This window comes from Micromys minutus (genome assembly GCF_963924665.1).
Source record: "Micromys minutus genome assembly, chromosome: X".
NCBI lineage: Eukaryota > Metazoa > Chordata > Mammalia > Rodentia > Muridae > Micromys > Micromys minutus.
Window position 1 is genome coordinate 6,095,669 of NC_137970.1, and position 16,896 is coordinate 6,112,564.

At 35.5% G+C, this 16,896-nt stretch overlaps 1 protein-coding gene across 6 annotated transcripts in view; it reads right to left on the reverse strand.

Moving 5' to 3' along the window:
- The window catches only part of KDM6A (lysine demethylase 6A), a 136,399-nt gene that overhangs the window by 71,704 nt on the left and 47,799 nt on the right, over positions 1–16,896 (reverse strand). For all 6 annotated transcript variants that reach the window (XM_080910392.1, XM_080910395.1, XM_080910390.1 and 3 more), the window contains exons 3-4: positions 14,838–14,946; positions 6,709–6,758 (exon numbers count right to left, since the gene is read on the reverse strand). In XM_080910392.1, the coding sequence (XP_080766518.1) occupies positions 6,709–6,758; positions 14,838–14,946 (159 nt within the window). The remainder of the gene's footprint in view (positions 1–6,708; positions 6,759–14,837; positions 14,947–16,896) is intronic.

Sequence of the window (16,896 nt, forward strand, 5' to 3'; positions counted from 1 at the left end):
TTGAGGATTGAGAGAAAAATATTAGAACTTTATCCTAGAAGCATACAACAATAAGTAGCACTAATGAAAAATGACCTGTTTCCCAAACGATGAGAAAGTAAGGTAACAGAAAAGAATGCTGGGGCAGCTAATTAATTCAAACCTCTGAAACTTTCATTAGACATGCTCTAAACCAAAAGGAGTTAGAGACAATAAAGTTCTCTTACTGCTGTTTTGTCTTTTTTGTTTTCTTTGGAAGCACTGGGGATTGAACTTGGGGCCTCATAAATACCAGCTAAGCACTATACCATTGAGCTACCACAGCAGCCCCACACAATTTGAAGGTAGAATAGTTTGGCTGCCAGTCAACACCAAGCATATAGTCTTTGAAAAAAAATTGTATTTTATGCTGAGATGCAACTGAAAAATAAATTAATGTCCAACTAGGAAACTGGCACTAAAAGCTGCTTATACTAAAAAGCACTGACATCTTAGGTGTCACAAAGGACTGAAAATAGGATGAAAGCCTGACATCTCTAGCTTCACCCTGAATCTGTTTCATTCTTGCTTAGATTCTGACATGACTGTCTAACTAATCTATCCTATCTCCTCCTTCAAGGATAAGTGTCATTATCCTATACATGCAGTTGTAAGATGATGTCTTTATGCAGGAAGGCAGATAAAACATTGTATGAGAAGTTAGGATGGGCAGGAACAAAGTTTTAGAAAGAGAAAGAGCCATAAGAAACTGGGGGCAACATGAAGGAGATAAGGTTGTTTGTTATAGATGAATATTTTATAAGGAATGGGTGTGTACAGGATTCTGTGGTGTTTAGATGGGAAAATTATATCATATCAATTGGATCAGAGGTTATTGTGTTGTTTCCTTCATGTGGCAACTTAACTGAGTTCAAGAGAGGTACACTGGTGGGACACACCAAGCCTGCCACAGAATTGAGGTGCATGGGCCTGGTGTGGTAACAACCCGCCAAGGGAAATATGAGTGAAAGCAGTGTGGCAGGGTGCCACACTAGAACGGCTCACGGACCACCTGGGTCAGAGAGAGACTGAGGGCCAGTGTGGAGCTGAAATTAGTGCAAGGTTCCATATGGCCCTATGGTGCTGAAACTAGTGTGGGAGCGACCACTCGGGTCAGAGAGAGAGCCATAGACAGCGTGGTGAAGTAACATGAGAGAACCGGCTGCCATCACTGCCACTGCAGCTGCCGCTGCCGCCCCCACCGTCATCAACCAAAACATGCGGTCACCTTGGATTTCAGAAAAACAAAAACATGCAGGACAAACCACCCTCAAATGAAAACAATTATTTATGAGGAAAAAAGCTGTATCCTGAAGAAAGAATCACCTTCTGCAAACCTCCTTCTCACCTCTAGCACCAAGAACTTCTAAGCATCTTGTAGGACCACAGCAAAGGTCCACAAGGGCTGGGCCCATGTCTTGAAGAAGACTGCTTAATTATACACATTTTTTGATGCAATTCTTTCTTTCCTTTATTTAAACCTAGAGCTCATGCCATTACCAGTCGGTGATTTGGGTTATTGTACCTCTTTATTCCTCTTCCCAATGTGGCTACCTTGAATAAATCTTTTTAACCATGCAGTCTAAATCTCTAAGTTTTGTCTCCTTAAATGTGGTATATTACAGCAACAGTTTTAAAATGTAATAATAGTGTCATGCTGTCACTAATTCCAAAACTTACTGATAAAGCACTGGAAAAAGAAATCTATTAACTTTACTGGAGATTACCTGAGGGGTAGGAAGAACAATAAAGTTTTGAAGGCATTCCAGAAGCCCTAGCTATAAACTATCAATACCTGAAACTATAAAAATTTCACATGGAACAGAGAAAATCAGATGTTCTGAGATACTTATATCAGATTGTTTAAGAGACAACATTAATAGCACCAGTTCAGAGCTTTGGTTTCAATAGCCACATAGGAGGCAAATTAGGTACCACAAAGTTTACCCCAAGTTTCCTATGTAAACATGAATCCCTGGAAGAATTTTTAGTATAGTATTGATCAAAAATATTCAGGAAAAGGAGGTGTAGGGGTGGAAAGAGGCACAACCTTTACCTATCTGGTAAAAAGCAAAGAATAATTTCATATCATATGTAACTGGAGGATTAATGAGCCTAAAATAAAATGCACTAGAAATTAATTCACAATGGAGCACAAAGACAAAGACATGGGACTATGAAAGTGAACTTGAGAATAACCAAGTTTGTTATAAATCTAAAGCCAGCTATATAGAAAAAAAGGTTAAAATGGGATCTAGGTCATATTTAAAAGATATGATAGGTTTTAAAAAAACACGATAAAAACTTCTAATTCTAAAGATTATAAGAAAACCGAAAAAATAAAACGAAATGTCATACATACAGTAAAGTTGCAGAAGACAAAAAAACAGATATCTTTAAAAAAAATTCAAGAGATTTAGGAGCTTGAAACGGGTTTTAAAGAAATACAAAGGATAGAAAATAAGGTAACCCATACCAAAAGATACACTAACAAACTTTCAAAAAATAAAAGAATGAAAATAATCAATCTTATACAAGAAAAATAAATGAGAAATATAACAGAAGAACAAAAGTTAATGTCTTAATATGTTAATTATGTAATATAAATTTATTTGTATTAACATCACTAATTCTATTTCAGCAAATTTAATATTCACATGTAGCACGAATAAAAACACTTCAAATTAAACTGTAATTAAATTAGCACTAAAATTAATTTTGAAAAAATGTTATTGTATTTTATCTGTATGCAAAACATTTGGGGACTGGGGATGGATACACAATGTAGTAAGCAGGTGTGGAGGTCAGAGGACAACTTACTAGTGCTGGTTCTCTCCTTCTACAATGCATGTTTTGGGGATCAAATAAATGCAGCTCATCAGGCCAAGTACTGGAATTAAGGATATGTGCCACCACCACCCAGCACCAATGAATATATTTTTAAGTTTCACTTTCCTGGGAGTTGTGTTTTTTTTTTTTTTTTTTTTTTTTTTTTGGTGTTTTGATTTGTATTTTTTCCTTTTATAAATTTGTGTTTACTGATGTAAGTATTGTGATGGTCAGCAGAATGAGCTGATTATCTTCAGTTGCATCCATTTTTACATAAGCAGTACAATTTCACATTTCTTTTGACAGAAAATAATTCCAGTTACAGATACTATGTTTTCTATATTTACTCATCTCGTTGGATACCCAGGTTTGTTTTATAACTACTGAGAACAGTGCTGCAATAAACCAAAATATCGAGAATTCTCTGTGATGTGTAGACAATGGAACTTTTGCTGGACCTCACAGTCAGTTAATAATATACCATCAGGTCACTTAAGATAGCTATCCTGCTGTATATTCCATCTCAGAGGCAAAGACAGACACTATCTCAGAGTAAAAGAGTGGAAAAAAAACTTAAAAGTCCTGGAAAGAACAGGAATCCAAGGTCCATACTTAAACACAATAAAAGCAATATACAGAAAACCAACAGCCAACATCAAACTTAACGGTGGGAAACGAAGCAATCCCACTAAAATCAGGGACTCTACAAGGCTGCCTACTCTCCCCCTACCTATTCAACACAGTACTGGAAGTGCTGGCTGGAGCAATTAGACAGCAAAAGGAGATCAAGGGGATACAAATCTGAAAGGAAGAGATCAAAACATCACTCTATGCCGATGACATGATAGTGTACTTAAGTGACCCCAAAAATTCCACCAGAGAACTCCTACAACTGATAAACAAGTTCAGCAAAGTGGCTGGATACAAAATTAACTCAAACAAATCAGTAGCCTTCCTATACTCAAAGGACAAACATGTGGAGAAAGAGATTAGGGAAAAGGTACCCTTCACAATCGTCACAAAAACTATGAAATACCTTGGTGTGACTCTAACTAAGCAAGTCAAGTACCTGTATGACTAGAACTTCAAATTGAGGAGGATCTCAGAAAATGGAAAGATCTCCCATGCTCATGGATTGGAAAGATCAACATTTTAAAAATGGCCATCCTACCAAAAGCAATCTACAGATTCAATGCAATCTCCATCAAAATTCCAACCCAGTTATTCATGGAATTGGAAAGATCAATGTGCAATTTCATATGGAATAACAAAAGACCTAGAATAGCGAAATCCATCCTCAAAAACAAGAAAACATCTGCGGGAATCACTATCCCTGACCTCAAGCTATATTACAAGGCAATTGTGCTGAAAACTGGATGGTACTGGTACAGAAATAGGCATGTGGATCAATGGAATAGAATAGAAGATCCAGAAATGAGCCCTCAGGTATATGGTCACCTGATTTTTGACAAAGGAGCCGCAAACATTCAATGGAAAAAGGACAGCCTATTCAACAAATGGTGCTGGTCCAACTGGCACTCAGCATGCAAAAGAATGAAAATAGACCCTTTCTTATTTCCTTGTACAAAGCTCAAGTGTAAGTGGATCAAAGATCTACACATTAAACCAGATACACTGAAACTATTAGACGAGAAAGCAGGGAAAACCTTAGAACACATAGGCACAGGAGAAAATTTTCTGAACAAAACACCAATGGCTCAAGCTCTAAGGTCAAAGATTAACAAATGGGACTTAATGAGATTGCAAAGTTTCTGTAAGGCTAAGGACACTGTCAAGAAAACAATCGAAAGCCGACATAACTGGAAAAGATCTTTACCAACTCCACATCAGATAGAGGCCTAATATCCAAGGTATACAAAGAACTCAAAAAGCTAGACACCAGAGAATCAAATAACCCTATTAAAAAATGGGGTACAGAGCTAAACAAAACGTTCTCAATTGAGGAATATCGAATGGCTGAGAAATATCTGAGGAAATGCTCCACATCCTTAGTCATCAGGGAAATGCAAATCAAAACAACCCTGAGATTCCACCTCACACCAGTCAGAATGGCCAAGATCCAAAGCTCAGATGACATCAGATGCTGGCGAGGTTGCGGAGAAAGAGGAACACTTCTCCACTGTTGGTGGGGTTGCAAGCTAATACAACCACTCTGGAAATCGGTCTGGCGATACCTCAGAAAATTGGACATAGTACTACCTGAAGACCCAGCTATTCCATTTCTGGGCATATACCCCAGTGACACTTTAGTACACAACAAAGATACATGAACCACAATGTTCATAGCAGCTCTATTTATAATAGCCAGAAGCTGGAAAGAACCCAGATGTCCTTCAGAAGACGAATGGATACAAAAATTGTGGTGCATTTACACAATGGAATACTACTCAGCCACCAGAAACAATGACTTAACCAAATTCTTAAGAAAATGGCTGCATCTAGAGAATATCATCCTGAGTGAGATAACCCAGTCACAAAAGAACAGACTTAATATGCAGTCACTGATAGTGGGATGCTAACCCCAGAGGCTAGCACTGCCCCAGAAACAACTCACAGACTGTATGAAGTCCAAGAAAAAAAGAAAAGAAAAGAAAACAAAACAAAACAAAAAATAGTCATGCTCAATCCTTACCCACCGAGAACACACTGACAAATTCCGGGTTGTACCCTGTATTACATGTACTGTCTGCTCATTGTAAAAAAAAAAAATCTTTACACACCAAGAAAACTTTGACTATTTCTAGGTTGCATCTTGTTTTATATGTACTTTATGCTCATTGTTACTGGTGGGATCTTTATCACACTATCAAACCTTTAAAAAAAAAAAAACCAAGTACTGACAAAAATGTATTGTATAATTTTATGCAAAAAATGCTTAAAATCTGTACATTTATCTTTGTTTTGTAAAATAAAGTTGTTAAAAAAAAACCTCATAAAACAAATATCCACCAAATATGTTAGAATCAGCATATGAATATTGTTTAATATCTGGGGCTACTGAAACTAGTAACATTTCGTTCCTTGTAAAAGCCTGTTAAAGAGTTCTGTAAAGTATCCCTCATGTCTTCTCCATGTGATGCTTTCTAAGCTGTTTAATTAATACAGAGCAAAACCCTTTTTTGAATCCCCCCTTTTCCCTTCTTTCTCTCCCCCTCCCCCATCTGGTTTACATAGTGAGTTCCAGGATAATCAGAGCTACACCAATGATTAATATCCAGAATACATACTTACTTCAAAATTCTAAGAGGGAAAAACAAATATACAAACAAAGGGGTGAAAATGTAACCCAGTCGTGAGGTGCTTGTCTAGCAAGTATAAGGCCTTGGGTTCAATCCTGAGCACCATACAAACCATTAACCCAAGCACTTTCTAGGTGAGAGCTGTTAAGTTTGGCTATTTTAGTTTTCAATTATTTCACATGTGATCTGATCATCTCTGGTCATTAAAATGTCAACAATCTAATCCTTTTTTTTTTTTTAAAGATTCATCCATTTCATGTGTATGAGTACACTGTAGCTGTCAGACACACCAGAAGAGGACATTGGATCCCAGATGGTTGTGAGCCATCATGTGGTTGCTGGGAATTGAACTCAGGACCTCTGGAAGAGCAGTCAGTGCTCTTAACCTCTGAGCCATCTCTCCAGCCCCTAATCCTTTTTAATACAATACAAAGTAGTTAAATAGAAGACAACAAAATGATACTGATTTCCCTCTTCTAATTTTTTTTCCTGCAGAAGTAACACTTAAAAAAACAAAGAGTGAGCTCTAATCTTTGTAATAACCAACAGTTAATGTGCCATCAAAAACAAGTAAGAAGTAAGCATGAAAACGTGCACCAACCTTCCAGTAGTCAGACTGTAAACTGTAGTACCTCTGGTATGCAGATAATGCTAAAAAGAAAGAATAATTATGAGTTACAATTATGTTTCACTTTAGGAAAGTCTTAAGAAACATTACAGTAGGTATTATGAAGAACTTGTGTTTGCCGATAAGCACTGATTTCTCACTTGAACCCACAAGATAACTTAAACTGAATAAAAGCTTGATTATTTGCCTTCATTTTGTCTATCTTCCTTACTTTGGATCACCCACTTAACCCTACAGGCACACATTCAGGAATCTGTCCAAAAATGTATGATACGTAACCCATCTCCCTAACCCACCCTTCTCCAAGCCCACTCCAACCTCAAGGCAAAAAGAAAAGAAAAACTGAAGCATTGTACTGTCAACATTCACATTCTGTTCTAAAACCCAGAAAAGATTTGTTCTAAACCTAGAGTTACCCTGGATTTTTAGAAGAGAGACTCGTATCCAGATCACTCTATGAGATTACCATCAAGGTAGGAACAATCCTTGGTAATTCTTAAGACAGTATGTTAGAAAACAGATACATAAATTCTCTAACAAAAATAGGCCATGCAGGTCAGATTAAACAAACTATTTGTACACGCTCAGAGGTTCTAGTTATGGAACTTTACAATTCTTAAAACATGGAGAGTTAAGAATTACCAGCTATCTAAAGAAAGAATCCAAGCAACAAAAATCAAGGGGTTTGGGGATGGGTAAAAAATAAAAAATAAAAGAAAAAGAATGAGGCGAACATTATCCAAGGGCAAAAACTCTTTAAAGATAAAAAAATGTTGCTTTCATGAGGGAAAAAGAGAATTCTAAAAAAAGACAGGCTGCTCTAGAAAAAGAAAATTTGGACAACTATTACAGAATAATGTAATATAAGGATATAATTAAGAAGTTTAAGAGACTTCTCATAAATGAACAACAAACAAACCAGAAGTCATTACTAGAAGGCTAACATATCAGTAGCAGTGGTCCAAAAAGAAAGACCAGAAGTAAAGGATGAAATTTAAACAATTAATTCTACAACGCGCAGTTGGAAAACCTGCCCTTGCTAAAGCATCAACTCTTCACTTGGGCCCATAACCTATCAACAGGATGAAAAGACAAAAATATTTGTCCTCGTTTTGTATCTATGTCCATTACTTGGTTTCATATTCCTGCTTCAATCTGCTTAACCAAATGTATCTCATTCCTGTCAAGGCTAAAGGCAAACGTAAGTTATTTTTGAAAACCTCCAGTTGCCTTAAATTTAAAAATCAAAACTTTCCAGGAAAGATATTCCTCCTCCCAATAAAAGCAATTATCCACAAAGGTGAGGCTATATCCTTGCTAACCTAAACTAATCATGTTGTAGATATTAGATTGGTCCCCTGATGGAATTACAATTTATCCAACCACCTTGTAGAACCAGAACTGAGACAAAGGAAGACAAGACCATACCTTAATCAGGACCGGTTAATAATGCTACCTCTTGCACTCTAGTGAAACCTAAGCTTCATGTCAGAAAGACAGACCTATGGTGCTACTGAACTCCTTTACCTGTTTTTCACACCGTAGCTAAAATAAACACATCTCCTTTCCACTTTTCGTTATTATTCATCTCTGGTAACTAGTGGATTAAGACCTAGCCTAACCCGTTAGAGTTCTAAGAGCTTGGACTTCTACTCTTAAGAACCCCATTTAATTTCAAAAAATTCCAAGAAAGCTATAGGTTACTATACTAAAAAGGTCTACAACAGATTTTCAGTCTAGAAATAAGGCTATGAAACATTTTCAAACTTCTAAAGAGTAGTTATCTCTTACAATATATTAAGATATCCACATTCTTAATTCAAGAGCATAAAAGTATTTTTCATATATGCAACAACTCAATCAAAACTAACTTCCAGCATTTGTGTATCAGCAGGCTTAAAGATCATTGAGGATAGACCCTCTCCCCTCATAATCATGAGCTTGTAAAAGCAGAAACTGAAATGTCAGGACTTTAATTACTGGTCAAAAGGGATCTCTCATCCTGCATAGAGATTACTATCTAGGTAGAGCCTTTCTGATAAAGCACAAAGATATATAACATTATGCTCTCCCTTAAGAATAAGTATAAATTTGCCTGTTCATCACCTAGACAAAAGACTGACTGTTCCTAAAACTTTGAAAATAATAAACCCTACCCAGGTGGCACAATGACCTCTGAACATTGGACTCTCTCTTATTCAGTGACAATGCTTTCCTTTTCAATGATCCCTTTGGCTGTTGCCCACTCCCAACCCTTGAAAATAATAAACTCTATCTTCTATACTATACTGTACATTTTAAGATTTATTTATTATACATAAGTACACTGCAGCTGTCCTCAGAAACACCAGAAGAGGGCATCAGATCCCATTATAGATGGCTGTGAGCCACCATGTGGTTGCTGGGATTTGAACTCAGGACCTCTGGAAGAACATTTGGCGCTCTTAATCACTGATCCATCTCTCCAGCCCTCAAGACACTCCTGAGTGTCTTGTATGGATTCTTCTGAAAAAAAATCCCAAGGCCTAGGGAGTCAAGGGGAGGCCAGAGAGAAATTTAGTAATAACAGAACCTTTCCTGAGAATACCAACAAAGAGGATATAATTCATTATAAACCAGGAGACATAAAAGAAACGAATCTTTAAAAACACCTAAGACAAAGTGAAATCCCAGGATAATAACTATTTACACAGTCCAGGGACGGAGACCTATTCTTAGATTTGTAACTTCTTTCTCAATTTGAGAACTGAAGATCCATATAAACCTAGACCAGATTCTCATCTAGGACCATATTTTTATTAACTGTGTAGTATACAGTCTGATGAATTCTTTGTATCATCTCTATAATAGTACAAAATAGACAGGATGCAGCACCCCCACGCAGACAAGTATCAAGTACTCTGCTCTGATTTACTTTTTAAAATCATCTACCTGTTCCTTACATTCCAGAGTTTCTAGTATTTGACTGTTAAATCTTACCCAATATCTTAACTAGGAATACTAGTTTTACCAAGACTGACAAGGCCCACTCTCTTCCTCAAAAGGGGCGGTCTTGTAGGTGCTGGAGATAGCTCAGTAAAATCAGATTGTTCTTCCACAGGTCACAGGTTTAATTCCAAACACCCATATAGTAAGTGGGTCTGTAACTATAGTTCAAAAGGATAGATGCCCTCTTCTGGCCTCTGCAGGCACCATACATGCACATGTAGGCAAACTCCCATTCACCTAAAGAGAGGGGAGGGACACACTCAAACTGCTAAGTAACCAGAAGCTAGACCATGAACCAGAAACTCTTGTTTAATTTTACATCTGCTAAGAACCTACTACTATCATTGCAAATAAAAGGCACTTTTTGTATATAGCTGTATTTGTGTTTATTCTCATGTTCAAGACAAGCCTTGAACTCTTCTTACCTCAATCTCTAAATGTTGTACTTCTAATATATGTCATGAGACTTGGCATTTTGCTCAATCTTTCCAAACTAGACAATATATTATGAGAGAAAAAATGTAATTGTGGTCTTAAACAAGTGAAAAAGAAAACTAAGGAAACATCAAAATTTCAGACATAGAGTATACCCATTTTTTTAAAAAAAAAGATAATAACTCATAAAAACATAGCCTGCACCAGTACACTAGTACTGTTCCACTTCTTAGCCTGTGTAGCAATTTAATGTCATTTCTAATATGGAATAAACTGTACATATATTCTTTAGATATTCCTTTATGTCTATGCCACTGAATATTTGAATCCAATATGGAAATTAATTGCTTCTGGAACTTTCCATGCAACACTCCCAAATTATGAATGTCAAACAAAAGATTTTAAGTTATATTTTAAACTTTATTTTTAAACATAGTACTGAAGTAAAGGGGTGTAGCTCAGTGGAATATCTGAGTGGAATATCTCAGTGGAATTATCTAGCATGCAGAAAGCTTGGGTCTAATTCTTAGAACAATTAGGAGGAAGTGAGTCAAAATACCTTAACAAGTTATTTATTTGATATTGCTCTTTCTTTTCCAATAAAAACATCACTAACCAACATATTAAATTGAAAATTAAAGTATGAACATTTAAAAAATTTAAAACTATGAGTTAAGTTTTCAGTGTTTGAAAATTCACTTTCAAAATTAGGAATTCTTGAAGAAATCATAATACCATCCAAATTAAATGACACTGAGTTATAAGAAATATAGTTATTGATGGTTGGTGCAAACACAGCATCTAAACAACATTGTGAATTACTAAATTAATATGAAACATCAAATTCAAAGTCAGACTTGATACTCTAAATTGCAGGAAGAGTTGTAAATGAAGCATTTCTTCCATCTATCTTACTATCCAATTACATACTTTCTTAGTAAGTACACTCTACCTCTATTAGGTATCTTATTTTATTTACCTCCACTTGTATCTTATTAAGATACTAATAAATTTTATTTTTTTAATCTAGATAAATCAATGAAATCCTATAAAGGCTACAAGTACCTACTACCTCGGTTCTTCAAGCAGATTTCAATGTTTATCTATTAAAAGAAGATATTAGAAATACCTGTTACAAGGTATTTCTAAGACTAGAGAATATAGAAAAATCATCATTTCAATATCCTTATGTTTCAAATCTGTATCAAAATGACTATAACAAATGCATCAAAAACAATGATTTATTTCTGCTAGCCAAACTTAGTATCATTTACTAGAAAATAGACCTTTTGTTCTTACACTGTATTTATATACTATATTTATAATACAAGATACTCACAATGGAGTATTGTCATTTAACCAAAGAAAGCATACTCAGGCAAACTGATGTAAGATTTCTACAAAGTACCAAATCTTGGTTTACAACCTGCCCTAGTCATTTCTGTCTAAGAGCTAAATAAAACATCCCAAACCTACTTTGCCACAATAGTATAGATAAGGGTGGGAGGGTGGAGGTAATAAGGAGAGAAAGGGCAATTACTTGAAGGAGGTAGTAAAGAGAGACAAATCTATCACTGGTTAAAATTTTTCAGGGAGTTATATACTTGGGAATACTTCCACCTCAACATGAAAGGTGAATTAGTTAATTTTAAGGTTTTAATGTTCTCATACTAACATCAGGAATGGTTATTATTCTCCAACTAAATTGCACTTTTTTGAAATTGTCTCCCAAGTCAACCTTTTAAAAAATTTCACCTTTTTTAATAATTGGCCAAAGCTATAATGGCTTCATTTTTCTCTCAATGAAATACTATTATTCTCCAGATTCCATATATCGTGATCCTAAAGTCAATTCCTCACTAAATGAAGGCTACACTCACTTCCATAGGATTCTAATGTGTGTCTATGGGTCTCAACTTTGCTACAATCTCTATCCACTACTTCAAATGTTGTGGTTTGGTCTGCTGCCAAGCACCGTAATGCTAAATATTGGCTCCCAAGGTTTGTTTGCCGCAGGGTTGAATCCTCACATGGATCAAGTGATGCTATGTAACCTTGCTCCATAATTTAAAACTACTGGTTGAAAAAAGATGTCTATAGCCTATAGCTAGGCAGAAGAGAAGGGATTTCTTTTCCTGAGCTTGGGGGTCTAAGGAGAGCCAAGAAGGGGAATGAGAGAAGGTTAAAAGAAAAGAAGTCACCATAGGGTATGTGAATCATAAAAACGTGACCATAAGGGTTGGCCAGCTGGAGTTCAGAGCAGACCAGATAAAATATGGCAAATAATATCTATGGATTATTTACAGAGAAGTAGATAGAATAACTTAGAAAGTAGACATCTGCCTAGTTCTAGTGCTTTAAAGGCTTATTTTTAATATAAAAGTTTTTTGTCTTTTATCTGGGAACTGAATGATCAAAGGCAGGGTAGAAACCCCCAACTAAAGTTAAATAATTACTATGACATATTAGCACCCAACATGGGGTGTCATTCATAAATCAATTATCCTTAATATAAAGGATGAAGTAATAAGGCAGCTATGTCTTCAGCTTATACTATTCCCCAATAACCACACAGAATAGATTTATCCAAAACTGCAACTCAATAGCTGAGCAGTTAAATGATCTACCTTTACCTCCTATGCTAATCTGGCTATCTCTCAGCCCCATCCCGTGATACTTGCATATTACTATTGATCTGGTTCTTCAGACCAATTCTTTATGGCTCCAATTCCTCCACCCTTAACCACAAAGCCATCTCTCCAGTCCTAGCTTGTATTTTAAAACAAAATTATTTCTAGGATAAAAGTATTCCCTCAAACTCTCAAGGAGACCTCAAAAATGCATAGATAATTTAGACACTATAGAAGCTACTAGCTTAAAATATATGATATACCCGTTCTCCTCCTCCCGTTAAAAAATAAAGCTACTGTCTACTAGCAACAGCCAACTAATCTAATCTAAATGGTAGGTAGATATTTACAGTAAATTTTTTTCAGTAAATTAAATCTTTAAATATCCTCCACTTCTCCCACCTTACTTATTACTTCCACCAGCTAATTTGTCCAGACACTGCATATATTTATGTGCACAGGAGAACAGGTGCCCTCAGAAGCCAAAATATATTAGATTCTCCTGGTACTGAAGCTAGTTAGTTTGGTCGTGAGCTATCTAATGTTGGTACTGGGACTCAAACTTTCATCCCTTGAAAAATAATAAATGTTCTTAAATGTTGAGCCATCTATCTCTCTAGTCCTAACTGAATATTTTATAAATTTAAAATGTACCTAAATTCACTGAAGAATGAAGTTTTAAAAGTTAAGGTCTGGCAAAATGGCTCAGCAGGTAAAGAAATATACTTGCTGACCGGTTTAATGGAAAAAAACAACTACAAAATAACTACAAGTTGTCCTTTGAACTCCACACCCATGTCATAGCATGTGCATATTCATATGTGGAAACACACAAATAAATTAATTAACTAATTAGGACATTTAAGAATAAGAAATAAAATAAGAGTTAAAATATACATGGTTTAGTGATAACTAAGCTCACTAAATGATAGAGAGCTTTGAGGATATTTCAAGTCTAGACCCCTCTGCATCTGTTGTCAAACTAACGTGCCTTCTCAGTACATAAGGGTGTAGAATTAAAACAGATTCCATAGAATTCTGTATATTTTCAGTATAATAGTTTGCTTTAAATAAGTTGCCAGCTTCAACTGATGTTAAAATAGTAAGTGTTGGGCCAAAGATAAATCAGTGGGTAAAAAGCACCTGTCTCCAATCCTGACAACCTGAGCTCAATCCCTGATACCTTTAAGGTGGAAGAAGATAACAGATTCTAAATATTGTTCTCATCATTCCATAGCACATGCATCCCCCCCAACAAAAAGTAAATAAACACATGTAAAAAATTCTAAGTGCTGTTATCCTATTTTGCTCAGTACTAGGTAATGTCACATAACAATCCTAAAATCTCTAAGTGATCATCTACCACTACTTTTAGAACATTTACACAGTAGAAGACAGAAAGGAGATGTTTAATCTACAAATATAAATATCAAAGCTAAACTGAGAATTTCACAAAATATCAATGTTTCAGACTAAAACTACACTTCCATTAGGAAAATAAGCATGACCAGACTCAAAACTGGCATGATACAATAGCAATATGAAACACCAACAACCTGTTACTATCCATTAGGTACTCTACTCACATTTACTGAAAACAAATACTACAGCTATTTCCTGTTACCCTAACTATAAATGTTATCACTTGTAAGAACAGTTTTCCTTTACTGGGGAGTTTTCTTTTTGTATTGTGGAAGGGCAGGCAGCTTTTCAAATTCCTGAATGAGTAAATAGTCTAAATTGGCGCCTTAGATCTTTGAAAAAGGCAAATCTCAGACAACTAACTCCTACATTTAGAGTAGTATTCTTAATGAAAAACATTTAAAAACATAAAATAGTTTTTTATTTAAGGTTCAAGCTTATGCGTTTCTCTCCCTATATTAATAGCTTTTCCAGTAACAATAATTATATATATGTATATATGTGTATATTGTGGTTTTGTTTAGCCCCACAGAAATCCATACACATAATATATGGAGATATACAGATTTCATATATATATATATATATATATATATATATATATGAATTAACAAGAAAACAGATTACCTTTTGGATAATCTTCCAATAAGAGGTTGAAGTGACCTAATTGACAAAAGAAATCAGACTCCACTTTTCCTTCAGCTTTTAAGATCAGTGATTCATAGCAGCGAACAGCCTACAAGAAAAAATAAAAAAACACAAATGTTTAAGACATAGACAACAATCCTAAAAATGTATTTCCTCTATAAGATAATGTATGCATCTATACTCCAGAAAAACCAACATATTTTTTCTTATATCTCAATACAAAATCATTCTTTAAAAGACATAGCTTCTTTAAGTATTTATCAGAGATTCCACTAATTAGGGTATAAATGACTTTCCCATTACAAAACGAACAATATTTGACAAATCAGATAAAGAACATTAAAAAGTAAAAATTCTGTCCATAAATTACAAATCTAAACTACTATTATAATCTCTGCTCATACAAACAAACCTATTTACAAATGAAATATTATCCATTTTTCCTACAAGCATGGAGGACTTAATTGAATTATGTGAGAATTCATACAATCTCTGTAGTAACGACAGCTACCATTTATACTCAATGATTCAATTTAGCCAAAATCTACACCAGGTTTAAAATACCTTAATTGTCTTTTCCTTGTTATGAAGTCAGAAAAACACATTAATTCTATTTTACACTTCCAAAATATGTATATACACTTACTCTCATATTTCTGTACTTGTAACAAAAAAGCTATTAACTCATTTGAACTCTAAAGAAAACAACTGATAGAACAGGGTTTGATGACATATTCCAGTTGTCATATATTACGGCTCTAGAGCAACTTCTCTTACCTCAATTTTAAGAGACCTGACAAAATGGCTAATATGTCAAAAATAGACCCTGAGGTAGAAAGTAAGTGCTATCAACATAACCCTGACAACCTGAGTTAAGACTCTAAGACTCTTCAGAGTCAATGTAAGAAAGTAAGACAGTCCTATGACCTCAGACACAAGCATGTACACACACAGATAGATTGGAAAGAGGGAAAAGGAGGGAAGAAAAATTTCTATAATTGTTTGCACACAGTATTTGACATAGAATAGATAATACTTGTTCCTTGCCTTCTGGAATAACAAAAAAAAGCTCTAAATACTGCAGGCTTTTTTTTAATTTTTTTTTTTTTTTTGGATATTCTCTGTACTTACATTTCAAATGTAATCCCCCCTTATCCCATCCCTCCTCACCCTCAACTTACTTGCATGAAGGTGCTCCCTCTCCCAACCATCCTCTCCACCTCATCACCTTGGCATTCCTGGGAAAAGTGCCTTTACTGGACCAAAGGCCTCTTCTCCCATAGGTGCCAGACATTGCTATCCTCTGCTACATATGCAACTGGAGCCATTTCTGTATCTGGAGCCATTCTATACCACAATTTCTGTATCCATTCCTCTGTCAAAGGACATCTCTATTCTTTCCAGCTTCTGGCTATTATAAGTCTGCTATGAACATAGTAGAGCATGTGTCCTTGTTACATGTTGGAGCATCATTTGGGTATATGCCCAGGAGTGGAACAGCTGGGTCTTCATGTCATACTATGTCCAAATCAGGAAACGCCAGACTGATTTCCAGAATGGTTTTAAGAGCTTGCAATCCCACCAACAATGGAGGAGTGTATTTCTTTCTCCATATCCTCACCAGCAGTGGCTGTCCCCTAAAATTCTGATCTTTCCAATTCTGACTGGTGTGAAGTGGAATCTCAGGGTTGTTTTGATTTGCATTTCCTTGATGATTGGGATGTTAAGCATTTCTTTAGGTGCTTCTCAAACATTAGGTATTTGTCAGTTGAGAATTCTTTTGTTTAGCTCTGTATTGCACATTTTAATACGATTATTTGATTCTCTGGAGTCTAACTTTTTGAGTTCTTTGTATATACTGGATATTAGCCCTCTATCAGATGTAGGGTTGGTAAAAATCCTTTCCCAATCTGTTGGCTGCCATTTGTCTTCTTAACAGTGGGAGTGCTTTATAAGCAAGCCCTGATTTTTGTGTGAATGGTTCAAATTTCTCACCATTTATTTTCATGTTGGCTACTGGTTTACTGTATATTGCTTT